The 26,834-nt window shown below is 42.7% G+C and overlaps 1 protein-coding gene across 1 annotated transcript in view; it reads right to left on the reverse strand.

The window, feature by feature from the left end:
- The window catches only part of LOC122808389 (dual specificity tyrosine-phosphorylation-regulated kinase 1A-like), a 337,526-nt gene that overhangs the window by 94,669 nt on the left and 216,023 nt on the right, over positions 1-26,834 (reverse strand). The window contains exon 3 of the mRNA XM_044079355.1: positions 3,507-3,654. Coding sequence (XP_043935290.1) covers positions 3,507-3,654 — 148 coding nt within the window. The remainder of the gene's footprint in view (positions 1-3,506; positions 3,655-26,834) is intronic.

The following is a 26,834-nucleotide window of genomic DNA, read 5'->3' on the forward strand; positions in this document are numbered from 1 at the left end:
AATGTAGTGCAATCTCACAGTTCGTATACGTAAGTAAGGGATGGTGTGGGGGGTGTAGGGGGGCTTGCCCCCCCTGCAGAAACGTAGTGTTGTCTGTTTTTTTTTTTTTTTTTTTAAATTCACTTCAGCTTTTCGAGTTTCCAAAAACTCGATCATATAGTCTCGACCATATGGGTTTCGAGTTTTTGTTATCTTGATAATCTGAAGTGAACCTATCGACGCACCTTTTTTCTTTTTGGAGAAAAGATGCAATTTTGAACGTGGTTCTTGTAGCAAGTTAAGATCAGTTAAAAAATGAAGCCCTACCAAAGCACAACAGACTGCAAACTAATTGTGAAAGAAACAGGTGCAGTAAATGAAGTAGACTCATCTAGGAAAAAAGTCAAAACAACTATTTTTAAAAAAGCACTACCACAGAAGAATCCCTGTAGCAGGTATAATTCTGGTAGCACCACCTACTCTGCCTATACCAAAGGTCTCACTACACCAATGGTAGAAAAATATACTGCAGTCATCCAGGTACTGAGGGAAATACAACTTTAGAAACAAACATTATGTACTTACAGTAAACAGATCTGCAGTTTTATACCCTTCACCTGTAAAACTAAGACTGCATCATAAAACTTTCCCAGGCCATCCTAGCCACTCTCCTTTACCCACAATGCACCGTATCCAAAGACAACTAGAGATCTCACAAGCCTGCACGGAGATGGTAAAGAAAAAAAAGGGGGGGAAAGCAAACAAGAAAAAAAACCTTTTCTAAACAAAAAGAATTGGGTGGAAGGAGGTAGGGAATGGTGAATGATATGAAATAGCCACTGTAGCACTATCAGTATGTTAAGTATATAACTTTCATATCAGACACTGGCAGCTTTACTTCTTTCACCTGTAGGGCAGAGTCTTAAGATAACTTCTCACACATGGAAATCCATACAGGAGAGGCTTGAAGAGGGAGTACTCCTACACAGAACACTCACAAGATACTAGTATTTGGATAATCTAATATTTTAACTTGGTGATTAACGCTAAAAAGTCCTTGACGTCCCAGGCATATTTTGACAAAGTAAGTAAAGAAATATGAGCTCAGACTATTTAAGGTTCTGTTCAAAATCTAGAAAGTGACTGCCAAGCTTCAGCTACAGTGCCAAAGCTCTGAGACAAGGTGCATAACACTTACTAAATGGTTTACAGAAAAAGCAGACCAAGGATACAGTCTCTCAAAAAGGAATACAGAAGTTGTGCATAAGTCTTAGCAAACAAAGAGACACCATTATGAATTAGAAAGTCACTGCAGTGCCTGGAAGAGACTTGAGTGATGGTTTTGCAACAAACAAATCTCAGGAGGGAGAAATAAGACCATGGGTCAGAAGGAAATCATTTTTCAAAGGGCAGAAAAGTTCTGAGGTCTCAGAGGAGGTATGTCATCTATCTCAACCAGGGTATCTGCGAAGATGCATACATTAAAGGACATCACTACAGCCTGGTACCACATTAAAAAGAAATGAACTAGACCATGCATAAGTAGGCAGTGAAAGTGCATGTTGGATGAGGATATACTCCACAGCCAAGTAAAGCCACAAACCAATCAGACAAGTAAAGGAGAGCTAGAGCACAGGGGATACGGATTAACCTCCCAAGAAACCACTAATTTGAGACCGTTCAAAGGAAAGTGGCATGCTAGAAAAACAGATGAGATGACTGAGGAAAATTGTGAAAACAAAAAGCATTCAAAGGTTGACATGGGCCCACAGTCCAAGTAAAAACACCCAATAGCTGACAAATGCCAGACTGGAAAGATCATCTTCACACACAGCTGTTTGAATGACTCTAGTAGGAAGGTAAAACAGTGTGATTAGGGAAGTTATTGTGCAAACCACCTTTATGGAACTGCCCTGAGCTTGGAAAGGAGTAGTATCCCCTAAAGACATGCAAATACATGGCTATACAAAGGATCAAGGTATATGAATAGCAGAGTCTTCAGATAATGAAGGCAATTAGGATGAAGACACTGCAGAGACACAGCCTTAACTATGGTAGAGGATACCAGTTTGAACAGAGACGTGACAATATTGCCAGGGGAGGACTGGCAGGGTAGAGTAGGAAGCAAAGACAGACGCACTACACCACCTGGCAGCAGCCTTCATAAGCACATCAGAATGCAGTCAAAGGAGGGCATTTTGTGCTCCCATGATGATGCAGATAGCCTACTGTCCACCCACACCATTCCATCCAGTACAATGATTACAGACTTGCACAAAATGCTCACTCTGACAGGATCCCACAAAAGCACTAACTCTCCGATGTCTGCCTCAATGACGATCCCTCGGACTCTCTCTGTCAAGAGGCTATGGACTCCCCAACAATAGGGAACAAATTAGCTCGAGTCAGATACGTGGGGCTTAATAGTCAGCAGGTGGGTGGGGAGGATGTATGTGGGTTGTGGGTGAGAATACATAATGACAAGAAAATAACTACAGAAAGCTTAACAGCATTACAGCTAAATATACCCATTATCTAGTAGGAGGAGTTCTAATACTTGGAGTAGGTCTCCACCCTCTGTTACATTTCTATGTATTCTTCAGAAAAAATGACTGACAGGCACCAGAGGTAAAGGCATCCTTTGGATAAGTGCCTGTCTCAGGGGATACAAGGAGGAAAGATCAGTTAGCTTAACACTTTTTATTATAAGTGCAGTAATCATCACTCCCTCATACAAAATACTGGGCTGCTGGGCAAAAAACAGTGGGAATAGCAAGGATGAAGAGAGTTCCCTTACTGGTACACACTTTGGCAGCAAGTGTCTGGTTGTCATGTAGGAGGAATTTTTAGTGAGGGTTGAGTAGGTAAAAGACTGCTATCCCACTGTCAGCCATTAAAAAGGTACAGACACATGTAAGCAGGGGACAACACTATGCTTCAATGCAACTAGTGGTCTCAGACCATCAAAAGGCTGACAGAGGCCAAAGTGACATTTGCCCATCATGACTCCCTTCCCATGTAACTTTGATGCTTAACACAACTATTACAGGAAAAATATCCCACAAAACAGGATACAAATTCCTTAGACTAAAATTCCCCCACTAAAGGCCTACCAGTCCTATGATTTTTTTTTTTTTTAAGATGAGCACAACATTTGCAAGATGACACCTGGTTTTTCTCAAATAAGTAGAAAAGGTAATGAAGGCAACTTAATGGAGATAAAACATATGTTCCCTGTTTGGCAAGTACAAGGCACTGGAAAATGTATGCACATAACTGATGGTCAGGCTACCAATCACTCTTGTGCAGTATAAAAGAAATGTAAATGGTGCATGCTCCACTTTTACTTTTATCTTTGTTTAAAAAAATCATGCTTGGTAAACCCCACATTAGGAGACAGGAATCATTAACTCCCAAAAGTCATGAATGAGAATGCATCAGTTTTAACTTGCTTTGTTTGCACAGTGGCATCACAACTAGTTTTCTCCAGCTCACATTACACGTGATCCAGCCAGTCTTTTGCTTACCTATGTAATACTTCATTTCAGTGTCATGCTTGTTCATGAGCTCCAACAATCGTAACTCAATCTGCGCTTGGTTTAGAAATGCCTTCTTGTTTTTTATGATCTTAATGGCTACCCACTCTTGATCATGGTTGTCATAAGCCTTCACCACCTGGAAGAAAAAGGGGATCATTTCAAAACAGGAAGCATTCAGTGAAGTCTTCTGCATCAGAAACTTCAAACTATGTGAAATAAAGTTACAGATTCTGGGGGAAGGTTTAGTCTTAAGACAATATCAATATTTACCCAAGCAAGATTTTTTTTAACACCTTTAATGAATTATCACTGAAGACATAGGAAAACATTTATACAAAGGAAAACAAACCATATCAACATGTTCAAAGCTAAACATTATGCAACACCTACATTCAACAGTACAATCAATCCATTACATCAGCTTCAATTATTGCCTTCCTTAAATCTCACTCCTCCAAAACATTATTCTGCATGCACTGTTCCCACAGTTTCCATTTTTTTCTATGTAATTTGCTCCTGCCCTTTTCAAAAGATCCCATATCCAGTTCTTTTATATCTGTTACAATATTCACTACTTCAAATACAGTTGGTTTAGACTTGATTTTAATTTTTAGTAACTAGTTCTGGTGACTGCCGAAAAAGCAATCTTAACAATGCCTTACTATATGTCTAGGCAATTCAGATCCTGTATTTCAGCTCAAAAAATCATTTCCTTAGATGCACCCATTTGCTCAAACAAAATTGCTGACAGAGTACTCTGTAGGGAATTTTTAAGTCTGCCAAATCATTGCATCCCCAAAAAAGTAATGTCTTACCATAACATTACATCTGCGTTATAGATCTTCACTAATCCTTGACAGTGGGTTCGGTTCCGAACCTTGGAACCAAGTCAGCCATTGCTTCAGCTCATGCCCTCCAAACTCTTGGGCTAGGCTCTAACTCATAATGCTCCTCTCAGAGATAAACTCGGACTGAGTTTGCCAAAAAGTGGCAGTCAGATGTAAAAAGTTATGGTTAAATTACAGGCATATTAACAGAGGCCAGAAACAAGTCCTTAGAAAGGAAACTAGCCAAGAACTAAACTCGGTCTACTAAGTCATAGGATGGGAAGAGGAGGGTGGGGATGTCAAGGATTGGTGAAGATCGACAACACAAATGGAACAATATGATAAGACAATGGTCTTTATCTGATGTTGTCAATCTTAACCCAATCCCTGACAGTGGGGACAGAGTCCCCAGCTACTTTAGTCTTGGAAGGTCTCACATAAGAATATTCCTAAGCACCACACAGCCAAAGGAAGCTCGTCCCCTTGAGACCTGATCCAATTTGCAATGAGCGATAAAGGTATGACGAGAAGACCAAGGGGCTGCTGCACAAATGTCGTCTAAAGAAACTCTGGCATGAAAGACTGCAGATGTAGCTACTACTTTTGTAGAATGGGCTTGAACTGGTTTTGGAAGTTGGAGTCCTTTAGAAGGATAAATTAATGTGATGCAGTCTCTAAGCCATTTAGCCAAGGTAACCTTCAAAACTGGATTACCTAGATGGAAAGAAGAAAACGCCACAAATAGTTGGTTCTATTTTCTCAAGTCTTAAGTCCTGTGGAGATAAAAATGTAATTGTCTATGTATGTTAAGTGGAGGGCATATTCTCCTTTGTTGGAAAAAGACGGGTAACTGTAGAGTCTGATTAATATTAGTTTTGGAGACAACCTTGGGCAAGAAAGATGGATTAGCTCAAAGTGCAACTCTATCTCTATGAAAAATTAAGTAGAGGGGGTTGCACGATAGGGGTTGTAGCTCCAAGATTCTCCAGGCAAAAGTGATCGCCACCAAAAATAAAGTTTTCCAAGACAGATGTTTTAAGTCACAAGTTGCTGATGGTTCAAAGGGGTCATAGTAAGGGCCTGAAGAACTACAGTTAGATCCCAAGGGGGAAGAGGTTCTTTAAATGGAGGTCTTAGCATTAGGAGACCTTTTAAGAATGCTTTACAAAGTTTGTGTGACAGAGAAGCACCATCCAGTCCTATATGAAAAGTTCAAAATTGGAGATTTGGATGCACCATGCCCTCTGGGTGAGACAGCAGATGTGGAGCTGGGTCCAGAATCCATGGTTTCTGAATTGAGGCCACAGGAAGGGAAACAAAACTTATCGATGCCAGAAGGGGGGCAATGAGGATTACTGAATTTTCCATCCTTTCGGCTTTCTTTAGGAACTGTGAAATTAGGTGAATTGGGGAGAAAGGCACAGAGCAGACCGGGGGGGTGGCAATCGTGGAGAAAAGCATCTCTGGGTGACTCCCCCAAGGGGGGATTAGGCAAAGTAACTTCTGCACTTGTTTAGAGTAGAGGCAAAAAGATAGCAGCAAGGTTGGCCCCAGTGGTGAAAAATGTTGTTCGCCACTGCTGGATTGAGAGACCACTCATGAGACAACAGAATGATTCTGCTCAATTTGTCCGCTATCACGATGGAGCTCCCCAGAATATGCACTGCTGTGAGAAACTGACTGGAAGAAATCGTCCATTGCCAAACTCGGTGCTTCTCGACACAGTGGATAAGATTGGGTTCCCACCTGTTTATGCACCAGACTACCGACATGTCCATCTTAACTGCTACTCTTCCTAGAGGAAGGACATCTTGGAATACTTGCAACGCTAACAGCATTGCCCTCATCTCCAGGTCATTGATGTGCAAGACTTGGCTTCCAATTGGAAACACATGCCTTGGACTGCTCTTCCCAGATAATGCCCCCCCCCCCAATCTGGGAAGCATCTGTGGTCACTATGGCTCGGGGCTGGGGAAGAATGAATGGGCGACCCAAGAGAATCTGGTTGGAGTGTAGCTACCACAACAGGTCCTGTCTGCAGCAACTGGTAATCATAATTAACTGAGACACTGATTGGTGCATGAGCGACTACTGGGACACTAGTAGCCATTGCAATATATGCATGTGATATCTCGCCAAGGGAACTAGAGTGATTGCTGCTGCCATGGAGCCTAATGCTTGAACTAATTTTGCTGAGACCTTTTTGTTCCATAGTAAGTGACCCACCTGGGATCTGATGCGTTGTAGCCTTTCTGGAGGAGAGATCCAATTCCCGAAACAGTGTTCTAAGTGGGTTCCAATGAAATCCAGCTGTTGAGAGGGATGAAGTTTGGATTTTTTGAAACTTACAGTTATTCTGTACAGAGATATATGGTGCAATCTCTTGCCTGTTCTGATGCCTGGTGGTAGTAGTGAGGAGCCAGTCATCAAGGTATGGAAATATTCGAAATCCTTGCAGTCTTGAGACGAGTTGCTACCACTGCCATGCATTTGGTGAACACACTAGGGGCTGTGACGAGTCCAAAGAGCAGCACTTTGAATTGGAAATGACTGGCTCCAAGCCAGAAGCGCAAGAATCTCCTGGAGCTCTTTTTTTGATTTCTATGTGATAATAAGTGCCTTGGAGGTTGACAGAGGACATCCACTAGTTTTTTTCCAAGAATGGAAGTACTGACTGAACAGTGACCATCTGGAATTTAGTTTGTTGAACTGGCTGAGATCAAAGATAGGTCTCCAGTCCACTGATTTCTTAGGCACTAAAGAATCTATAGAGTAAATTCTGGATCCTTTCTGGTCTGGTGGGACTTTTGGGATGACTTTTGCTTAGCAGTCTTTGAATTTCTGGGACTGCTGCTTCCCTGAGACTGGGTGGCACATCCAGGAGTTCTCTGGGGTTTTGGGGTAGTGTTAGAGGGATTTTGTAACCTCCTCTTATAATTCCCTGCACCTATTTGCCTGTCTTAAGCATTTGCCAGGCAAACTGATGCAGAGAAAGTCGTCCCCCGACAGCCTCCAGAAATGGGCAATCGGGCCCCCGATTCAGGGGTGCTGGTAGGAAGTACCAGAGAAAGACTCCCTGGATCCCTGGTTTTGTGGTCCATTTCTGCCTCTAGGGTGGCGTCCTCCATTGCTTCCCCCCCCTCTGCCCCAGGGGAAGTCTTTGCCTTGTGAATACTGGAATGGCCCTTTGGATTTTTTAAACCACAGTCTCCCACTCCTCTGGTTCCTACAGTACGGCCTCTGAAGAGAGGAGAACGGTATATGCCTACAGTAGAAAGGGTCTTGACATCCTTTTCACATCTGGCTAGGGTATCTTATCTTGAGACCAAAAAGGGTAGATCCGTCAAACAGAGCGTTGACGAATTATGCTTTAAATGGCTCCACAAAGTCGCAAAAACACATCCAGGAATACCTTCTGATGGCTATGCTTGAACCTGATGCCCTAGTCGTCCCCTTCAGCTGCATGAGCACGAGCCTCATGGACGAGTTAAAAATTGCTTCAAGGGTTGCAAAGCTGAGGAGTAACTTTGTCCCGTACCCCTTCAGCCACTGATCCTGAGAGGGTATCAGAGAGCTCTTTGATCAGATCCCTCTGTAACCTGGTATGTAATTAAAGGACCAGAGTGTGAAGGTTGCTGAAGCATAAACATGCTTCCCAAATCTATCCAAAGTTCTAGACTCCTTGTTAGGAGGATGGATAGTAGGGCTTTCCTCAGCATGTTCCTTTTTGGTAGCTGCCACTATCACCATGGCATCAACGGGAATTCCTTTGGATCAATGTGGTTCATCCTTAGGAGCTGATCGTACATGATCTGGCCTCTTAGGGATTGGCTCTATGGTATTGGGCATCTACCTTGTCCGCTGAGTGATCAGTTTAATGAGATAGTCAGCAGGTGGAGAGATCCAAGAAGTAGAGGGATGGGCACGAAAAGCCTCCAGGTATACCGATTTCTCCAAGGAAGGTTGGGTAGAGGACCAGCCACTCCTCTGTCTGAGGATTTCTAGGATGTACCCGAAGGAATTATCATCAGGGGTGACCTGGGGGAACCAGCCCCTTCATCAAAATCAGTATCTTCAGTGAAAGACTCCTCCAGGGAGTCTAAGTGCTTCCTCTTGCACTTACTTTTTGCAGGGACTTCCTTGGGGGAATGATCCAGGGAAGTATCCGTAGAGACCACCACTAAAAGTAGGTGTTACCTGGGACTTTTGCGCCCTCTGTCCTAGGGATGAGACTGATGGTAGCTCAGGTTGAGGAGATGCAGAAATCTATCTCGACAGGAATGGCAATGACAGTCTCCAATAGACAAGGCCTTCTCCATAATCCAGAAGGCTGGCTCCACTGTAGAGGAATGGGAGCCCGGAACAGAAATGGACTCCTTTGGAACTGGGGTCACACCCCGCATCGAGGAGGCAGCCTCTGGAACAGAAGCCTTGGTCGACGCTACAAAGGCTGAGGCACCAAGGGACATGGATAGCTCCGAAGGAGTAGAAAGAGTACCATGCACCTCGGACCCAAATCAAGAGTGTCTTGACCCCGGGAAGTCTCCAGTGCCAAACGCTCAGAGGAACTCAAGGCAATTCTCGGAACCGGAGACAAAGATGTTACAGGAACAGAGACAGCCGAAGCCGGGAGAGTTGGAACAGAGGGCTCCAAAAGCTCAGCAAGAGTTGGAGGAGGACATGGGGGTGACATAGGAAGAATGGTTCCGATGCCGGTGTGGCCCAGAACAGAGGACAATTCCCTCTTCGTCAGCAGCTGATCCACCAGTCTCATAATATCTGCCTCTGAGAGATTCTTAGTAGACTGAACTGATGCAGCAGAAGGAGATTTGGGGGGGGGGGCTCACTTCCATAAAAGGACTTAGGGGTCTGTCTTTAAACAGGTCTATGGATGCAAAATAAGATGTGCTTGGGAGCAGAGGCAGCCCTAATTGCTTTGGTACCAATACATCAGTAGGTGCTGAAGTAGGAGCTGTCTGCACCAAGGCCAGTTTAGAATCAGTTCTAGATAAACCCTCCAGTGCAGATGATCTCTTCAGTACCGAGGTAGATTTAGCAATTTTTCTTGTTGGTTCCGAGGAGCTTGGAACCGAGGAAGGCCTTTCCTTTAAAGCAGGAGATGAAGATGAAGAAGAAATGCTAGTTTCAGCCCTGGACTCATAAATGGCCTTGTCAAATCCGGATTTGAGAATTCCCTTTAAGATTAACTTATTTTTCCTTTCAGTCAAGGTTCGGGTTGAAAACCTGTGACAAAAACAGTTTTCTTGGAGATGGATCTTCCTAAGACAATATACCCATAGGGTATGCCCATCAGAGTTGGGCATTTTGCCCTCACATTTCTGACACCTCGTAAATCCAGAGGTGCCTTTAGAAGATTTAGCAGGTTTTTGTTGTTCGTGCTGTTCAGCTATAATGACAGATAGAAAAGTGTCACACAATCACATGACACAAGTGGAAAGAATACAGATAGAAAGGCTTTTTTTTTAATGGACAGTGAGGGGGAATACCAACAATGGTATTAGATGGTACCTTAAAAAAGGTAAAGAAAAATGTACCAACAATGGTACTCAACCATGTTAGAAAGAAGAATATAGCTACGCTAAGTAAGAGAGGAGCAGGTAGATAATATAAAGAAATATAAATAGATTTTAGAGAGAAAAAAATCAGTGATTAAAGAAAACAAACAGTCTGAATTAAGATAAAACTCAAATATGGCCAAGGCTTGAGAGAAGAAAAAGACTGTGTCTGGTCTGCGAAGCGGCAAACGAGATCTGAGGTAAGCTCTGAGAGGAGCATTATGGGTAGAGCCTGGCTCAAGAGTTTGGAAGGCGCGAGCAGAAGCAATGGCCGACTGATCAGAGGTTTGGAATCTAACCCACTGTCAAGGATTAGGTAAAGACTGACATCAGATCGTATGTTCTCAGCAACCTCTTTTGTCCCCCATCACACCTCCCTACATTTGCCATCTACCCAATAAAAATTCTTTGGAGTCTGCTTGGGGTATACACATACCTATGTAAACACTTCCAAGCAAAAATCCTAAATCTTCTAAACTTTGTTGAATTATTTCGGAACCATACCTACATGTCCTCCCACTGGTTCCTTGTGAATTGCTTATCCAATCTCTCTTCCCAACCTTTTCTAACCTTCTCGGATTCCTACAATTACTGCGCAATATTTTATTTGTCCTACTAAATTATTCCTTAACAGCAACTTCTACTCCAGTTTCAACTAAAAACTATATCAGAGCAGGTCTTGCATTTAGGATTTCCATATCCCTTCCTCTTTGCCTATAATCTGATATCAATCCAAGTTCTACAGTAAATTCCAGTCCCCTCCTCCTCATTCTTTGTACCCCAAGTGCAGTCAACCTAATGAGCAGAATCCCCTTTTTCATACTGGCTTAATTCTTGGCTACTTCATGTTCTCCTTAAGGATCTGCATCTAAAATTCCATACACTCATTTCTTGAATTTCTCCCCTGCTTTATCATTATCATTTTCCACTTTAAACTATAGCTTTCTGCTTGTTTTATGTATAGGAGCCGTAACTGTATAGCTCTAAAATATCCCTTCAAATCAGTAACTGTAAACCACCTTGTTCCACTTGCCCCTTGCCCTCTTCCATGTCCAGACAAAATCCTTCAATTCTTTTAATTACTACCCACAACTTCTCCTCTGGTTGATAAAAAATATGCCTGACCTGTACATAAAATTAAACAGACTAAACATTTTCACTGCTTGTATCTTGCTCTCCATAAACAAAAGCTTCCAGTTTCTCAGTTTTTGTACTGTCTTTTCTTTTGTCTTCCCACATATCCTCATCTGCCACAAGAGACTCAATTTAAGAGACTCAATTTTTAACCCGTACTCCTAAATACTTCATTTTATCGTGTCCCCATAAATATGCTGAACAAATTCGTGTGTGGGTACATAAGTGTACAGCTATAGCCTTAATTTTATCTTCATTAATTTTAGATCCTGAAAAAACTTGGAACAGTCTCAATGTTCACAAATTACCGAAAAGTCCTCATCTACAAATAAAGCCAACTTTTCTGGAGTACCATGCCAATTATATCCTTACATTTCTGAGTCCCTTATTTTCTTTGCTAGTAGCTCTAAATAAAACACAAACAAGGAGGAAGGGATACCCCTGTCCGATACCTCGGTTCAGACAGCATATTACAGAGAAACCCTATTACTTTAATTTTTGCCTGGAATCCCTCATATATCCTCCTAATTAACCTTATTTCAAGGACTACAAATGCTTCTACTGCCCTAATATAAAACCCCAGCTTACTCTGTTGAATGCTTTCTCTGCATCAAGACCCACCAACAGCAGCAGTATTTTCGTACTTTTCTTACTTTCTGCTTCCCCCTGGAACATCACTGTGCTATTAATGTTGTCAAATGTTTGCATCCACTCCACAAATCCACAATGATCAATACATATATAAATTTTGGCAACACCTTTGCTATTCTTTTAGCTATTACAGACAATCCTGGTTTAAAATTGAAATGGGTCTACATGAAGCTGGGTCTGATGGGTCTTCACTATATTTAGGTATTAGAGCCACCACAGCTTTTTTTCATGTTCATGCTTCCCCTCATTTTAATATACTTTTAAACAAAACCTTCCAGATCTTTATCACTTTCTTCCTCCTGGACTTCAAAACTTCCACAACAATACCATCTGTTCCTGGAGACTTTCCTGTAGACAGATTACACAACACCTCTTCTCATAGCTTAACTCTTAATTGCTGAGCCTCATCTACCTCAACCTTGGCATACTTAAGTCTTCAGGAAAAAACAAACAGAAATACTTATGGATTTCCACATTTACCTGCTTTATACAAATTTGGGTACTTGCGTATTATCGCAACCAGATTTTTGCGGTAACACCGTTGGCTTTTCAATGTCTACATAGTACCGAAAATACAAAGAAAACCAAATAGACACCATTTTCTTTTATACTGAAGTTGGTTTAGGCAGGGTTATAACTTCAAAAATTGAAAAATTAATGTTTTAGTGAAGGTGTTGCCGATACAAATTCTCGCAACCAGATTCTATGCCGGTTATGTTTTACCACAGTTTCTTGGCTGGGCACTTCACAGTGGCTGCAAAGATATAGGAAGAACAGATAACAGGGGCTACTGACAGACACAGGCAGACATGCACAACAGGAGACACCAAAATAAAAGGTTGTGACACGGTAAAGGAGTTACTTTTCGCAGAGCTGGGACAGCCGGTTGTTGTCATTTGCCATTACTTCCTGAAAGCCATTACGCACCCAGAAGGGAAACTCACACCAGAGAGAGCATTTTAAAAGGGGGATGTCATCTTTGAGGATGTAAAGTATGACATGGGGATGAGGACAGTATGTCACAAAGCAGGAAACGGATTTTCAAGCTTGTCTACCTTCTGAAATTTCGAACAAAGTCACTTGTACCCAGTAAGGCTTAAGCTACCTTCCACACTCTCAACTGTGATTCGCAACTGTATGTATGGCTATTTCACAGCATTGGCTGACAGAATGTTCAGTGGGCAGCCTTGCAAGAAGTGACACGCTGCCAGTAAAGAGCACAAAGAAACAACAACAGTATGTTGTGTACTTCGTGTTGATAGCCCTCCGGAAAACAACCTGTTTTGTTAAAGAAAACACACTGTATTCCATTTCAAGCACATTTACCAATATATTTACTGATCGGGAAACAACCGCTGTTAGCGCAAAAATTTGGTTGCGATAATACGCAAGTACCCAAATTTTAATAAAATCCCTGAAATCTCTCCAATATCTCTATAGGAACTCTGGTAATTTTTCTTGTTATAGGGTCCCCGAGCTTGGCGACAGCTGATTCTTTTTTGGCGCCCAAGTCATGCTGAAAGTTTTTGTGCTCTGGAGTTATTATGGAAAAATAGTTGCTTAACAGCAATCTTTCTAAAGTCATGCATATTATCCAGATACTCCCTTATTTTCTCTTTAGCACTGTGACGTTGCGTAAACTCTTGTTCTTTAAAACCCTCCTTATTCGGCAGCACTTTAACCTTTGTCAGCCTCTCTAAAGCATTCTTATTACTTAACTGTACTTCCTTTTCTTTTATTTCTACCCTATTTTTAAACTCCACTTTCATTTTATCCCACTCACTAGCTATATCTTCTGAAGAAATATTTATCTTCTCCAATAACTCTGAAATAATTTCCACTAATCATTTCTCAAATATATCTCTGAAAAGGGAAGTAGGGAAGTGCCACTGTCTCGTTTTACTTCATTACATTACATTTTTACCCCAGTTATTATTGGTGCATGATCTGAAATAGTTATTGGATGTGCGTTGAAGCTTTCAATTAAATGCACACATTCCAGTGAAATCTAATTCCTCTCTAGACTAGCCTAATTAACTGCACCTTGTGGAATATGTAAATTCTCTGAGTTCCTACTACTTAATTCAAGTCTCCATGTCAATTATTTTCATTAATTTCTTCAGAAATCTACCCTCTTTTGTCACATTTTCCCTTCTAGATCTTCCAGATACATCCTTACTGTTGCAAATAAAGTTCCAGTCCCCAACTATAAGTAACATTCCCTGCTGAAAACTGATAACTCCCATAATTTATTTCAACTCCATAATAGCAGTTTTAGGTGGAATATAAATATATACCCAGATTGACAGCAAACTTTATTTTGACTACCATATTGTCTCCAATGTATGGAAAAGCTTTCTACATGGCCCACCTCATTAGTAAGAGCATCTCATCCAGTGAAAAGGTGGTCAACATCCCTGTATTCTTCCCTTATAAGACCCATTATTATTGAGTATAATGTCATTTTTGGCATGTACCTCACAAAGCACGTGCAACAGCTGAAGAGACCAAAGAGGTCACTCAGCAGGAGAATCCAGGGTATCACACATCAACCCTATATGGACAGGCCAAAAGCCTGGTCCCTCTACTCAATCTCCTCAGAAGTGACCTCTGCCTGGCATACAAAGCAATCTCAGACCCCAGCTTGATGGGACTGCTGCGCATCCACAAGTCTAACTCCACTGGAGTAACCTGCACGCGTGACTTCAACGTGATCTGTGACATAAGACTTGTTGGCTGGACAGATTTGTGTCCCAGAAACTCTCCCTTCTGTGGAACAGACTCCCTTTCCATGTCAAGCAGAGTACTTCATTAACCCTTTTTAAGTGGAACCTGGATAACGGGATGGGGAACACAAAATACACCTCTGGGATTCCACCTGTGTCCTTGCTGGACAGGGGCATCGGGTGCTGACTTGTCAGAACATGGGCTAAATTTGGCTAGGCTTGTAAGTGCCTCAGGGTTAATAGCCTAGTAACTTCCTGTGATCCTATTGACAACTGGAGCACCCCCCCCCAATTTCCTCTGCCCGACATTTTATGCTGAATATCCATTCTGAAATCCTTGCTTTATCAAATTCACATGCTCATTTCTTTCCAAATGTGCCTCTTGAAGCATTACTATTTGCACTTCTTAATGTAATTAAATATTCTCACCTTTTTGCCTATACCTGGTATACCCGAGGTAGGAGAAGGAAATCCCTGAGCCTCTTTTTTGAATCAGAAAAATCCTGGCTTTCCCAGTGGAAATACTCCCATAGAGTATGTAAGGTTTCCCCAAAAGAAAAATCCTCAGGAGGGGAAGCAGAGGGAATGGAGTCCTCTGCATCAGAATCTTCAGAAGTAGATGAGGGCAAATCCAGATCAGAAAAAACAGAACCCTGATCAGAAGATTCATAATCAACTTCAGTCCTAGGCCTTTTAGAAGGGGGGGGGGGAGCAGTTGGCTACCCATGATTACAGTTATTAGATCTTTAGCCATTCTTATTTGTTTTGTAGGCATAAAGGCCTGAGCATGTGGCCTGGTCATCGTTTTTTTAGGCATAGATTGAGATTTAGGCCTAAGTAAAGAAGGAGGAGTCAGTTTAATATGAAAGTCTGTAGGCCTGAATACACCCTCAGAAGCCGGTGCCTGCACAGCGGCTCCGGACCCATCCAAGGTATAGACATCCGCGGGTTCCATAGTTGAAGCATCTCGTGGCATACCGGACTCCGAATGGGTCTCAGTAGAGGCCTGCGAATCAGAAGTAGCAGGTATCAGGGGCTGCAAAAACACCTCACTGAGTACCGGCGAACTGGCGACTGGCTTAGGAGAAGCATCGTTGGCAGTTTTGGACCTCGGCAGCCTATTTCTGTCTTTATTTTGCGTTTTTTTCCAAAATCCCGGTAGTCGGACGGCTAACCGACACTTCTGGATAATTAAACCGAGAACCAAAATATTTAGAGGCAAAAATATACTGTCGATGGATAGTGCGCTGATTAAATAAAGCACAAAACCGACAGCAAGGTACGTCGTGGTCAGGGCCTAGGCAAGGAATACAGTACGAAGTAAAATCTTTATGAGGTATTTGCTTTCCACAAGTAATGCAATTATTAACTTTTACTGACATTGGTAAGGAGCAAGTAAAGTTTCCTCAACGGGGTTACTTAGCTTTAATTTGAAGACTTCAGTTCTGAAACTCGAAAATGAAAATTTCAGGAGTCGGCCGACCGGCACTTGCGAACTGCTTCTGCTTCGGGCACCGCACAGCAAGAAAGACTGATGTAATGGCTTCAGCTGCATGTTTTAAATCCCTGACGACCTGACATCATGGAAGAAGGGACAGCAACCGACTCAGGACCCAATACTTTGTTAATCAGGCGACTGGCTACCTGCAAGCAGATAACTCAAATGTAATGACCGCAACAGTGAAACACGAAGAACATCTGTACTATGTTCTTCGTGTTTCACTGTTGCCGTCATCACATTTGGGTTGATTATCAAAGCTAAGGAAAGGTGGAGGTGGTTAAGAAGCATTAGAGCTGGCAATCAGGTCCTGTAAGACTGCTGTGGCAAATCCAGCTCTGGATTTAGAAAAGATAGGTAAGTGGTAATGCTTGGTGAAAGTGTGTTTAGAGCTCCAGGTTGCAGCTTCCAGAATGTCCCTGGTAAGGACTTCTCCTGAGGAATGCTGTAAAGGTTGATGTAGCCCTAGTGGAATATGTTCTGTTCCCCTGTGGGGTAGGTTTCCCATGGTGCTTGTAGCAGAATTGGATACAGTGTGCTATCCATTTAGAAATGGCTTGCTTTGAAATGGCCTTGCCCTCTGCCCCTACAGCAAAGCTGACTAGCAGCTGGTCAGATTTTCTGAAAGGCTTAGTCCTCTCCAGATAGAACCTGAGCTGCCTGTGCACGTCCAGGGAGTGCAGGATCCTTTCCACTTTATTCTGAGAATTAGGGGCAAATGAATGGATTGGTTTAAAGCCACACTAGATACCACCTTGGGCATAAATGATGGGTTAAGTCCTGAGGAAGACCCTGTCCGCATGGGAGATGATGAAGGGTTCCACAGCCATAAAGGGCCTACAATTCAAACACTCTTCTTGCTGAAGTGATGGCTAGAAGTAAAGCAGTTTTCCATGAGAGGAATTTTAACTCAGCTGCGGCAGCAGGTTCAAAGGGCGGAAGCGTGAGCTTTTCCAATACTAAGTTAAGGTTCCAGGCAGGAGTGGGAGCTCTCCTGGGGGGGTTCTTAAATTCTTGGCTTCTCTCAGAAACTGCTTGAGCAGAGGATGAGAAAAAAAGGGTGGCTCAATATTGTAATGAGCTGAGATGGCAGAGGCATGAATCTTAATTGAAGAGAAAGACAGGCTTTTGTTGAGCATTTCTGCTAAGTAATCTAGTATACGAGGTAAGCTGGGCACAGTTGTGCCCATTCCTTGAGACTGGATCCAGGAGCAGTATCTTTTCCACTTTTCCGAATAGGATTTTCTCGTACTAGGCTTCCTTGCCTCAAGAATGACCTCCAGCACCTGCTTACTGAGCTGCTGGAGAAGAATTCAGTGGTTGAGCCAGGCTGCTAGGTTCAGGGTCTGTAGCTGAGGGTGCAGAATTAGGCCCGCCTGCTAGGACAGCAGGGAAGGAGTCTGAGGCAGGTGCCATGGTGGCAGCACTGTCAGGCTTAGCAAAAGAGGGTACAAGTGCTGGCGTGGCCAGTCTGGTGCAATCAGGACAGTTCTTGGCTTGGCCTGTTTAATCTTTAGTAAAACCTTCGAGAGAAGGGGCAGAGGGGGAAAGGCATAGCTTGAGAGGTTTTACCAGGCGAAGGACAGGGCATCCACTTTCCAAGCTTGGCTATGGGGAGTTCTGGTGCAATATTTGCTCAAGTGATAGTTCTGAGGGAAAGAAAAAAGGTCCACCTCTGGTGTCCACCCCCACCTGTGCCTCAAAAGCTTGAATATATTTAGTTCCAGTTTCCACTCGTGCGGGTCCAAGAGATTTCTGCTTAAGTCATCTGCCAGTGAATTTAGTTTGCCTGGCAGGAATTGAGCTTGCAGGTGCACTTGGCTGCTCAAGGCTGTGTTCCACAGAGCCATGGCTAATCTGCAGAGTGGGTAGGAATGGGTTCCCACCTTCTTGTTTATGTACCACATAACGGTGGTGTTGTCTGTCTTTACCAATAGTTGTCATGGAAGAATAAGGCCTTTGAAGGCTGTCAGAGCATTCTGTACGGCTAACATTTCTTTTTGACTGATATGCAGGTGCATTTGCTTTAGGTTCCACTTGTCCTGAATACACTGCCCTGTCATGTGAGCCCCCCCCAGTGCATAGTTTGAGTCTGTTGTCAGCGTTTGGGTGGCAGGGGGTAGAGTGAAAGGGAGTCCCTTGTGGTTGCAGGCCTCTGCCCACCAAAGGAACTCTCCTTAAGCAAAGAATGATAGAAATCATTGTTTCCAAGTCCTGAGAATGTTGACACCAAAGACTTTTTAGGTACCGTTGAAGTTTCCACATATGCAGTCTTGCATATGAATTAATAGAATACAAGCTTCCATGAACACCAGGGCATGAAGTATTTTTCTTGCAGATAACCGGATTTTGGTGGCCAGTAGATTGAAGTAGTTTGTCAAATAAATTTGTTTCTCTGGAGTGAGGAATTCCATCTGGGAAGTTGTGTTCAAGCTTGCTCCCAGGAATACAACCTGTTGGCTGGGTACCAGCTGTGATTTCTTTTCGTTGATGGTGTACCCCAGTGAAGTTAGAAGTGTCTTTACAAATGCCAAGTGCTGTAGTAGCAAGTCCTGACTGTCTGCCTGAATCAGGCAATCGTCCAGGTATGGGTAAATCTGAATGCTTTTCTGCCTGCAATATGCAATGGCTGGAGCTAGGCACTTTGTGAATACCCTGGGAGCAGTAGATAAGCCAAAGTGAAGTGCAGATAACTGATAGTGCATAGAGCCTGCTTTGAAGTGTAGGTATTTCCTGCAAGATTCCCTTATGGGGATGTGCAGTTAGGCTTCTTTTAAGTCTAGGGTTGCTAGCCAGGAGTCCTTGGCTAGAATAGGAAGCAGCTGTTGGAGAGTTAGCATTTTGAAACCACCAAAAAAGGTGTTGAGAACAGACAGATCCAGGATAGAACCCCAAGAGTTTTCTTTTCTGGGAACCAGAAACAGTCTGGAATAAAAACCTTGTATCCTTTATTCTGCTGGGACAGGTTGAATAGCCTTAATGCTGAGAAGAGAAAGTACTTGCTTTTGGGCCTCTGCCCACTGGTTTAGGGGGAGGTCTGGCCATCCGCTTAGGGATGGGAGGGAGTTGAAGTAGAATCTGTATCTGTGGGAAACAACTTTTAAGATCCATCTGTCTGGGTAATGTATTCCCAGTTTTTGGCATGCAGGGCAAGTTTCCCTCCTAAAGGTGCAAGTACTTGGGCAAGGCTTGAAAGAGGTAAGGATAAGTCATTGCGCTATTTTACCATAGGATGGTGGCTTACTACTCCCTGTTTTGGAAGTGGCAGCACTCCATTGCTTAGATATATGCATAACCTGAAACTGAAGTCTTAGTGGTCTGCTGCCCCTGGACTTGGACTGAGAAGGCCTGGAAGGGACTAGAAAACACCATTTTTTTGAAGGCCAATGCCTACTGAATCTAGGTGGCTGCACTTGTAAGAAATATTTAACAGTTTGCATAGATTTAGCTTTCTCCTCCATTCTTTTTAGGACTTCTGCTTTATTACCAAATAAACACTCTTGGTGTAATGGTGCATCCAGTAATTTTGCTTTGACATGATCTGGGAAGATTTGTTCCTTAAACCAAGCATGCCTTCTAAGAACAGACCCAGTGACAGCAGCCCTGCAAGATACTTCTAAGGCATCAAACCCACACTGTAAAGTATGTTTACCAACTTGGTTAGCAGAATGCATTAACTCTTGTAAATCTTTGTTTTCTGCACAGTCAGGAATTAACATTATTTTCTGTTTAATTAGCTCCATAATATGCTGCTGATACTTTAACATATGAAACTGGCAATTTAAGGCCCTAATGGCAAGAGTAGCAGAGGTGTATACCTTCTTACCCCATCTAAAGCCCTAGAATCCCAGTCTGAATGGGTAGGATTTTTGGCAGCTGTAGACTTAATGCCTTTAGGTCCCTGGGAAATGGTCTCTGGATCCGCAGTAGGATTCTTAAAAAGGAATTTGAGAGAGTCAGGTACTCTGTAGTACTGGTCAGGTTTCCTGGGAGCTGGAGGCAAACTATCAGGGGTAAGGGCTGGATTCCAAGAAGACATCTACAATTTCCAGAACAGGAGGGATAGCTAGAGGCCTGTGCTGAGGCAAGTTTAAAAATTCCCTGAGTTTCTTTTTGGACAGAGTAGCTCTGGCTCTCCCAGCGGAAATGCTCTCTAAGGGTATGCAGGGTTTCACCAAAAGAAAAAAATATCTGGAGGGGAAGCAGAGGGAATGGAATCCTCTGCATCAGAATCCTCATAGGTAGATAAGGGTATGGTCCTGGTAGCCAGAAGGATCAGAGTCATCAGATTCCTGATCAGAAGGAAAATCAGTTTGTGGTCTCTGAGGGGGAAGTCCGACTTCCCCTAATTAAGGTAATGAGGCCTTCAGCCATTCTAAGCATTTGTTTTTGTGGCATGTGGGCCTAAGAATGCACTTTGGTCATTGGTTTCCTAGGTGTAGTGAGAACTCTAGGCCTGAGACATTCGGTATTTTTGGTTTGAAATAAAGTTGTCAGTTTAATACGTAAATCAGAAGGCCTGAATACACCCTCAGAAGCCAGTGCCTGCACAGCGGCTCTGGACACATCCAAGGTAGAGACATCCGCAGGTTCCATAGTCTAAGTAGCCTCTCGCGGCATACCTGACTCCGAAAGGATCTCAGTAGAGGCCTGAGAATCTGTAGAAGCAGGTATCAGGGGATGTGAAATTGCCTCACTGAGTACCAGTGGACTGGCGACTAGCTTAACAGTAGCGTTGTCGGCAGTTTTGGACCTATGCGGTCTGTCTCTGTCTTTATCCTTGGGTTTCTTCAGAAGATCGGTAATTGGATGGCTTATTGAAATCATTTCAGAGTATGGAGATTGAGAGCAAAAGAAGTTAGCTATAAAAATTGCCCGACGACGAATAGTTCGGGCGCTGAACAAGACAAAACAGACAGGGAGGGACGTCGTGGTCTGGGCCTAAACACGTGACGCAGTAAAAATGAAAATCTCTGTGAGGTATTTGCTTTCCACAGGCAAGACAATTGGTTATGCGGTAGTGCTGCTTCGCTCACCTCCCGGTAGGTACCTGAATAGAGAAAGAGTGTGTTTCATCTATTACTGATGCAGATCTTTGTTTAACTGTTTTTACAGCTAAATATGTCACTAAATGCACACTTTCATGATTTATGCTGCTCTGGTAATGTTTTGTGTTGAACGGTTGTATATACCCGATTAGAAAATGGGTGTAGTTTTTTGCTAGTGGGGCAGCTCTTTGTTTAATTGCTTTTCTCTGCCAAACTTGTCGCCAAATGTTCACTTACATGGTTTTATGCTGTTCCGATAATATTTGTGTTAAACTGATGTGTTTTTGTAACTATAACACCTCCTCTCAAGCACTGTAAACCTACGCCTGCTTTCTCTTTTACTAAGAAAGCTTACCCTACAAGCATTCTTCTTTTCACTGAGAACGCCTTCCTATTCAGGCGATTAATGGAACAGATGTTCTTCAGTCAGCGTTCCCGCTTCTTATAAGAACGCCACCTCACAGGCGTTGTTAGATAGCTCTCCCAGCCTTCTTTACTTTTTTTTTTTTTTTTTTTACATAGAATGCCATCCTATTTTAAGCCTTATATAGAACGGATGTGCTCTAGTCGGCATAACTATGCCACCCCACAGACATTATAAACCTAAGCCTGCTTTCTCCTCCTACAAAGAACGCCACCTCACAGGCGTTGATAGAAAAGCTAACAAAAGCCTGCCGTTCCTTTTCCATGGGGCCAGCCTTATCACTGAATGAGTGGGATAACATCTCTGCGTTTATGCAGTCTCCACTTATTAAAGAACGCAAACTACTGGCGCTGATGGAACAGGAACCAGAGCCTGCTTTCCTTGTACCACAGGGTCATTATTTCTGTGAGCGGTTGAGCGACCATTACATTTCAATGCTTACCGTTGTTTTAGCTCTCCTATTGCTCAGTACACTACACAATGGGTGTTTAATGAATAAAGACTAACTGCCCACTTTCTCTCTCTTATCCAAAGCCATACTTGATACAGTACCTAGCTTTAGATACGCTAATAAATATTAAAAGATTTGCTAATGAATATTAAACGGTGGCCTGTGTAATAGCGCCATCCAAACAGACATCCTAATACTTGCCTGGTATTTCTATATTAATCCCACTAGGGCTTCAGCACCATATAATCCCCACTTTTAGTGTCAGACTTACTAGGTATTGTATTGATCTTATCTGCTTCACCCGAATTACTGTATGTTGGCATATCTTTCTTTTATCCTCATTTACTAATAGCTGAAAACTGTGCTTTCTTTTGTTGGCTCTTCCTGATTTTATTATTATAACTTAAGACAGTGCCTAGATATAGTTTTACAGTTTTATAATTAAATGCTAACTTAATATAGTGCCCAGACAAAGCTATACAGTTTTTAGTTAATGCTACGACTTATCTCTTCACTTTAAATGTATTGTCTGCCTGAACTGATGCTCAACATTTGAGCTGGTTAATGTATTTTGACTTGGGATTGTGTAACTTGTCTTTAGTGAACTAAGACTTGGATAACTGCATTCCTTCTTGCCTACTCCTTCACTCTCCTATAACCTTACCTTGCTGTTTTTTTTTCTTTTCTTCTGTTGCTCTCTCTCACCTTCTTCCTCTATACTCAAACTTTCCCTCTATCTTTCATATTTCAAGTTACATCTTTCAACTCCTCCTCTGCTGACCACTCTCATTACCTCCACTACCTCCTTCTACTCTACCTGCTTATCTTCTCTTATTTTTCATCACGTAAACTCATATGTTTTTACTCTCTTCCCCAGTACTCCAATCCTGAAGGTCTCTCCCAGCCTCTGGAATTTAAGAACTTCCTCCTGCAAAACCTGTCGATTTTTCCTGGACATTGCTACCTGCTAGTCTGGGCCATTCAAGGAAAAGAACTTCAGTGCGGAGTCCCATAAATATTTTCATTTGAATGTATGTAGCCTTGTACTAGACTCTTATCTAAGAATATCTATTTTTGTTAGCTTGTCCTTCCGTGGGTGTGAATCAGCAAACTACCGCAGACCACTACTACCCCCCTCCCGCCTGTATTCCCTGATTTCTAGTCCCTGAAATCTAGGTAGTTTAATTCTAAACGAGACTTATCTAAATAGCCTTTCCTATCTTATTCCTTTTCCTAACTGCTATCCTTCCTTTCTCCTCTAGGTGGCAGTACTCATTCATCCTATAGCTTGTCATTTTTTTAAACACCTATGTCCAACATTACCTCTATCTGCCTGTTACTTAAAGCCTCCCAAATCTCATTCCACGCTCACTATACCCTGATTGAACCCCCCTCCCTGACCTTAAACTAACGAAGAGACAAAGCTCCCCTATATTTGTTTTTTCTTTGTTCTTACACAAAGGTAATACTTTACACTGTTTTCTACCAAATAACCTACTTACCTTTACTGTGAACAGTAGTGGCGGATACTTTTTCAGCTGGTCTCTCACTCTGCTGCTCTAGCCCGCTCCGTTCACCCTGCGGGCTCACTTCGCTCCCCTACCCTGCCCCCAATTCCCACCCACCCCCAGCACTCCATTTATTCTCCTCCTTTAACCCCTGCCCACCAGCCAATCCCCAAGCTTCCCTCCCTCTTCACCAGCCTACCCTCTATTGCCCCTCCCTCTTCATTCAGCCAATCCTCTAACACTGTTCTTCCACCCTCCAATCCTACCAACCCCTCACTACCACTCCCCTCCCACCTAACTTTCTTATTTTCCTCCCTTTTACTTCACTTCTAGTACACTTCATCTACCATGTTCACTCCTCCTCCTCACATCCTCACCTCAACATCTATCCTCTTCCTTCTTCTTCTACCTCTATCATTTCACCTCTTACAAAATATCCATCTACACCCATCTCCACTACCCCCCATCCCCTCCCACTCTGCCCATTTTCACAACATCTTAAGCTTCCTTAATCCCCTCCCTTCCTATCCACCTCTTAAAAGTAAAACTTTTCTCAAACTTTACTAAACACTGCAAACCTAAACCTATTCTCTACCGTCACCTTTATCTAATTGTAAACCATACAAACATATTCCTCTTCTCATGCACCTTTGCTTAGCCGGTGACATTCACCCCAATCCAGTACCTAAATTGTCTCCTTCAAACCCCCCCTAACAACTACAACAAATCCACCAATAAATACCTCAAATTCCTCACCATCAATGCCCAAAGCGTGAATAATAAATTAACCCACTTTCACGCCTGACGCAATCACAACTCTCCTGACATTGTAGCCATCTCAGAAACCTGGCTAAAACCTCATATAAGCGACTCAGAATTCCTTCCCCCAGATTTCTATCTCCCTGTTCTGACTGCCAAAATCAAAGAGGTGGTGGTGTAGCCTTAATCTACTCCAACCACTTGCCCATCACTCCATATCCTAACCCCATTCCTTCTTTCAATAATGCTGAACTTGTAACTGGCCTACTAAAATTGAACAACCAAAAGAGCATCTGTATCATGTCCCTTTACATTCCCCCTGGTAACAACACAAGCATCTTGGAAGACAGCCTCTTCTGGACCTCCTCCAACATTAAGCTATAAACCTACATCATGGGAGATGTAAATATAGACTGGAACAAAATTATTCACCATAACCCCACCATATCAATCTATTTAACTTTACTCAACTTAAACTATTTCTAGACCTAACAAAAACAACCCCCCAGGCTCTATACTAGACTGGATGCTAGTATCCCACCCTAACAAAGTCCTAAAATCTGGTGTCATTCTTGACCCATTAGGAGATCACCTCCCTGCCTTCATTCATTGGGCTACACCCATTTCCCCACACTCCCACCACTACAGTCAAACCTGCAACCTCTCTAACTTTAACCCTACTACTTTCTCCGACTCCCTTAAGCTAACTAACTGGAACCCCTTAAAAACTCTTCCATTAGATGCAGCCGTTGACTACTTCAACTCTATCACAACTGTCCTTAACTCCCTAGCACCTATAAGAATAAAAAGAGTTAAAGCAAATACCACTCCATGGCTCACCAAAGACACCAAAAAAAAATATGCTACAAATAGATAAAACCTGGAAAGCTTACCTCCAACTTAAACAACCAGAAATCTTATTTAAATACAAACAGCTGAGAAACCAAGCCAAAAAATAAGTTATTAAAAACAAAAAGTCTTACTACATCAAACTACAAGCAAATCACACAAAAAAACCCAAACAGTTCTGGAACTCTATTAATTCTCTCCTTAAACCTGGTACAAAAATAACCCTGGGCCAGACACCAGCAAATCTGAACTTAAAATTGCAATAATGTTCAATACCTTCTTTATCTGCCTTTATACTTCCACTTCACAAGGGTGGCAAACATTTTAACACCTCCAATTTCTGCCCCATAGCCATACTCTCCCCAATCTCCAAAATTCTTGAAAATGTATCCACTTACAACTCCTGCCATTCCTTACCAAACACCAACTACTCTCCCCTACCCAACATGGCTTCTGTCCTGGACACAGTACCAACTCTGCCCTTCTCTCCTTCTTACAGTCTGTCAATTCTGCTCGCGACTGTGGCAATATCATATCCTCTGTTCTGCTACACTTATCTACAGCCTTCGATACCATCTCCCATAGTCACCCATTAAATCATCTGCCCAACCTCAACATCTCCAATAAAACTCTTTCCTGGTTCTGCAGCTACCTTTCTGATAGATCCCAAGCTGTGAAATGGGGCCAGGCCACCTCTACGTTCCTCCCAACCCCCACTGGAGTACCCCAAGGTTCAATCCTTGGCCCATTGCTTTTCAATATCTTTATTAACAACTTCCACAAAGCTATACCTAACACCAAAATTGTGCAATACGCTGATGATTCCACTCTGATCACTCATGCCTCTAACCTAAAAGATCTCCAATTTCTAACTCAAACTGCTTTCTCCACCACAGAAAATTGGAAGCTCCAAAATCACCTCTCACTAAATGCCAACAAAACAAAGATCCTTCTATTCTCGCCCTCAAAATCCTTCCCTGTTGACAAAAACTTACTCCATATCACCAGTCTTAACTCCATTATCGATGTCGTACCCTCAGCCAAACTTCTTGGTGTAACCACTGATGAACACCTAAAATTTAATAATCACATCCAGCTAAATATCAAGAATACCCCACATAAAACTAGGCCTACTTTACAGAAACAATCACTTCCTCTCTCCTTTCACCAGACTAACTCTTGCCACTACCTACCTACTCCCCTCTCTACTGTATGGCGCTCCTCTGCTCACTAATTTATCTTCCACACTCACCTCCAAACTGGAAGTATGTTACAATAAAATAGCCAAATTCGCCACAAATGCAAAATCCTCCTCTCACCACAGCACCTCCCTTCACTCTCTAAACTGGCTTGAACTCCCCAATCTACTTAACCTCCACCAAATCACCACTGCACACAAATTACTGTTCCAACCTAAGTGTCCTGCACTATCCAATATTCAGCAACCTTATAACCCCACAATTGTTGCAACCTCTGTGAGTACGGCAGCTGCAAGGTACTAAAGTACACACTGAAGAAGGCTCTAAATTTTGTGTGTGCCGAAACCGGTCTGTGTTCTAAGAACCTAATACTTTTAATTAAGTATTTCATATTTATTCAAGGTGCCTTGTATGCTGGTCCTCCTCCTTTGCCTGATAAACTTATAACCCCCTCAGACCCCTTAGATCTACCCACCAAAACTTGATAATCATCCATAAACCCAAGCGCCCTGCTGGGCAGCTTCTGCTCTCTTATTCCCTAGCTAAACAATGGAATGCTCTGCCCTCCACAGTGAGGACCTGTGACAACCTTAACTTCAAAACTCAATTTCATTCTTACCTCTATCTAAATAGGAAATGCAACTGTACTCTTCCACCCATTCCTCT

The sequence above is a fragment of the Protopterus annectens genome, chromosome 8.part0, assembly GCF_019279795.1.
Source record: "Protopterus annectens isolate FY-2018-M chromosome 8.part0, PAN1.0, whole genome shotgun sequence".
In the NCBI taxonomy this organism is placed as follows: Eukaryota; Metazoa; Chordata; order Ceratodontiformes; family Protopteridae; genus Protopterus; species Protopterus annectens.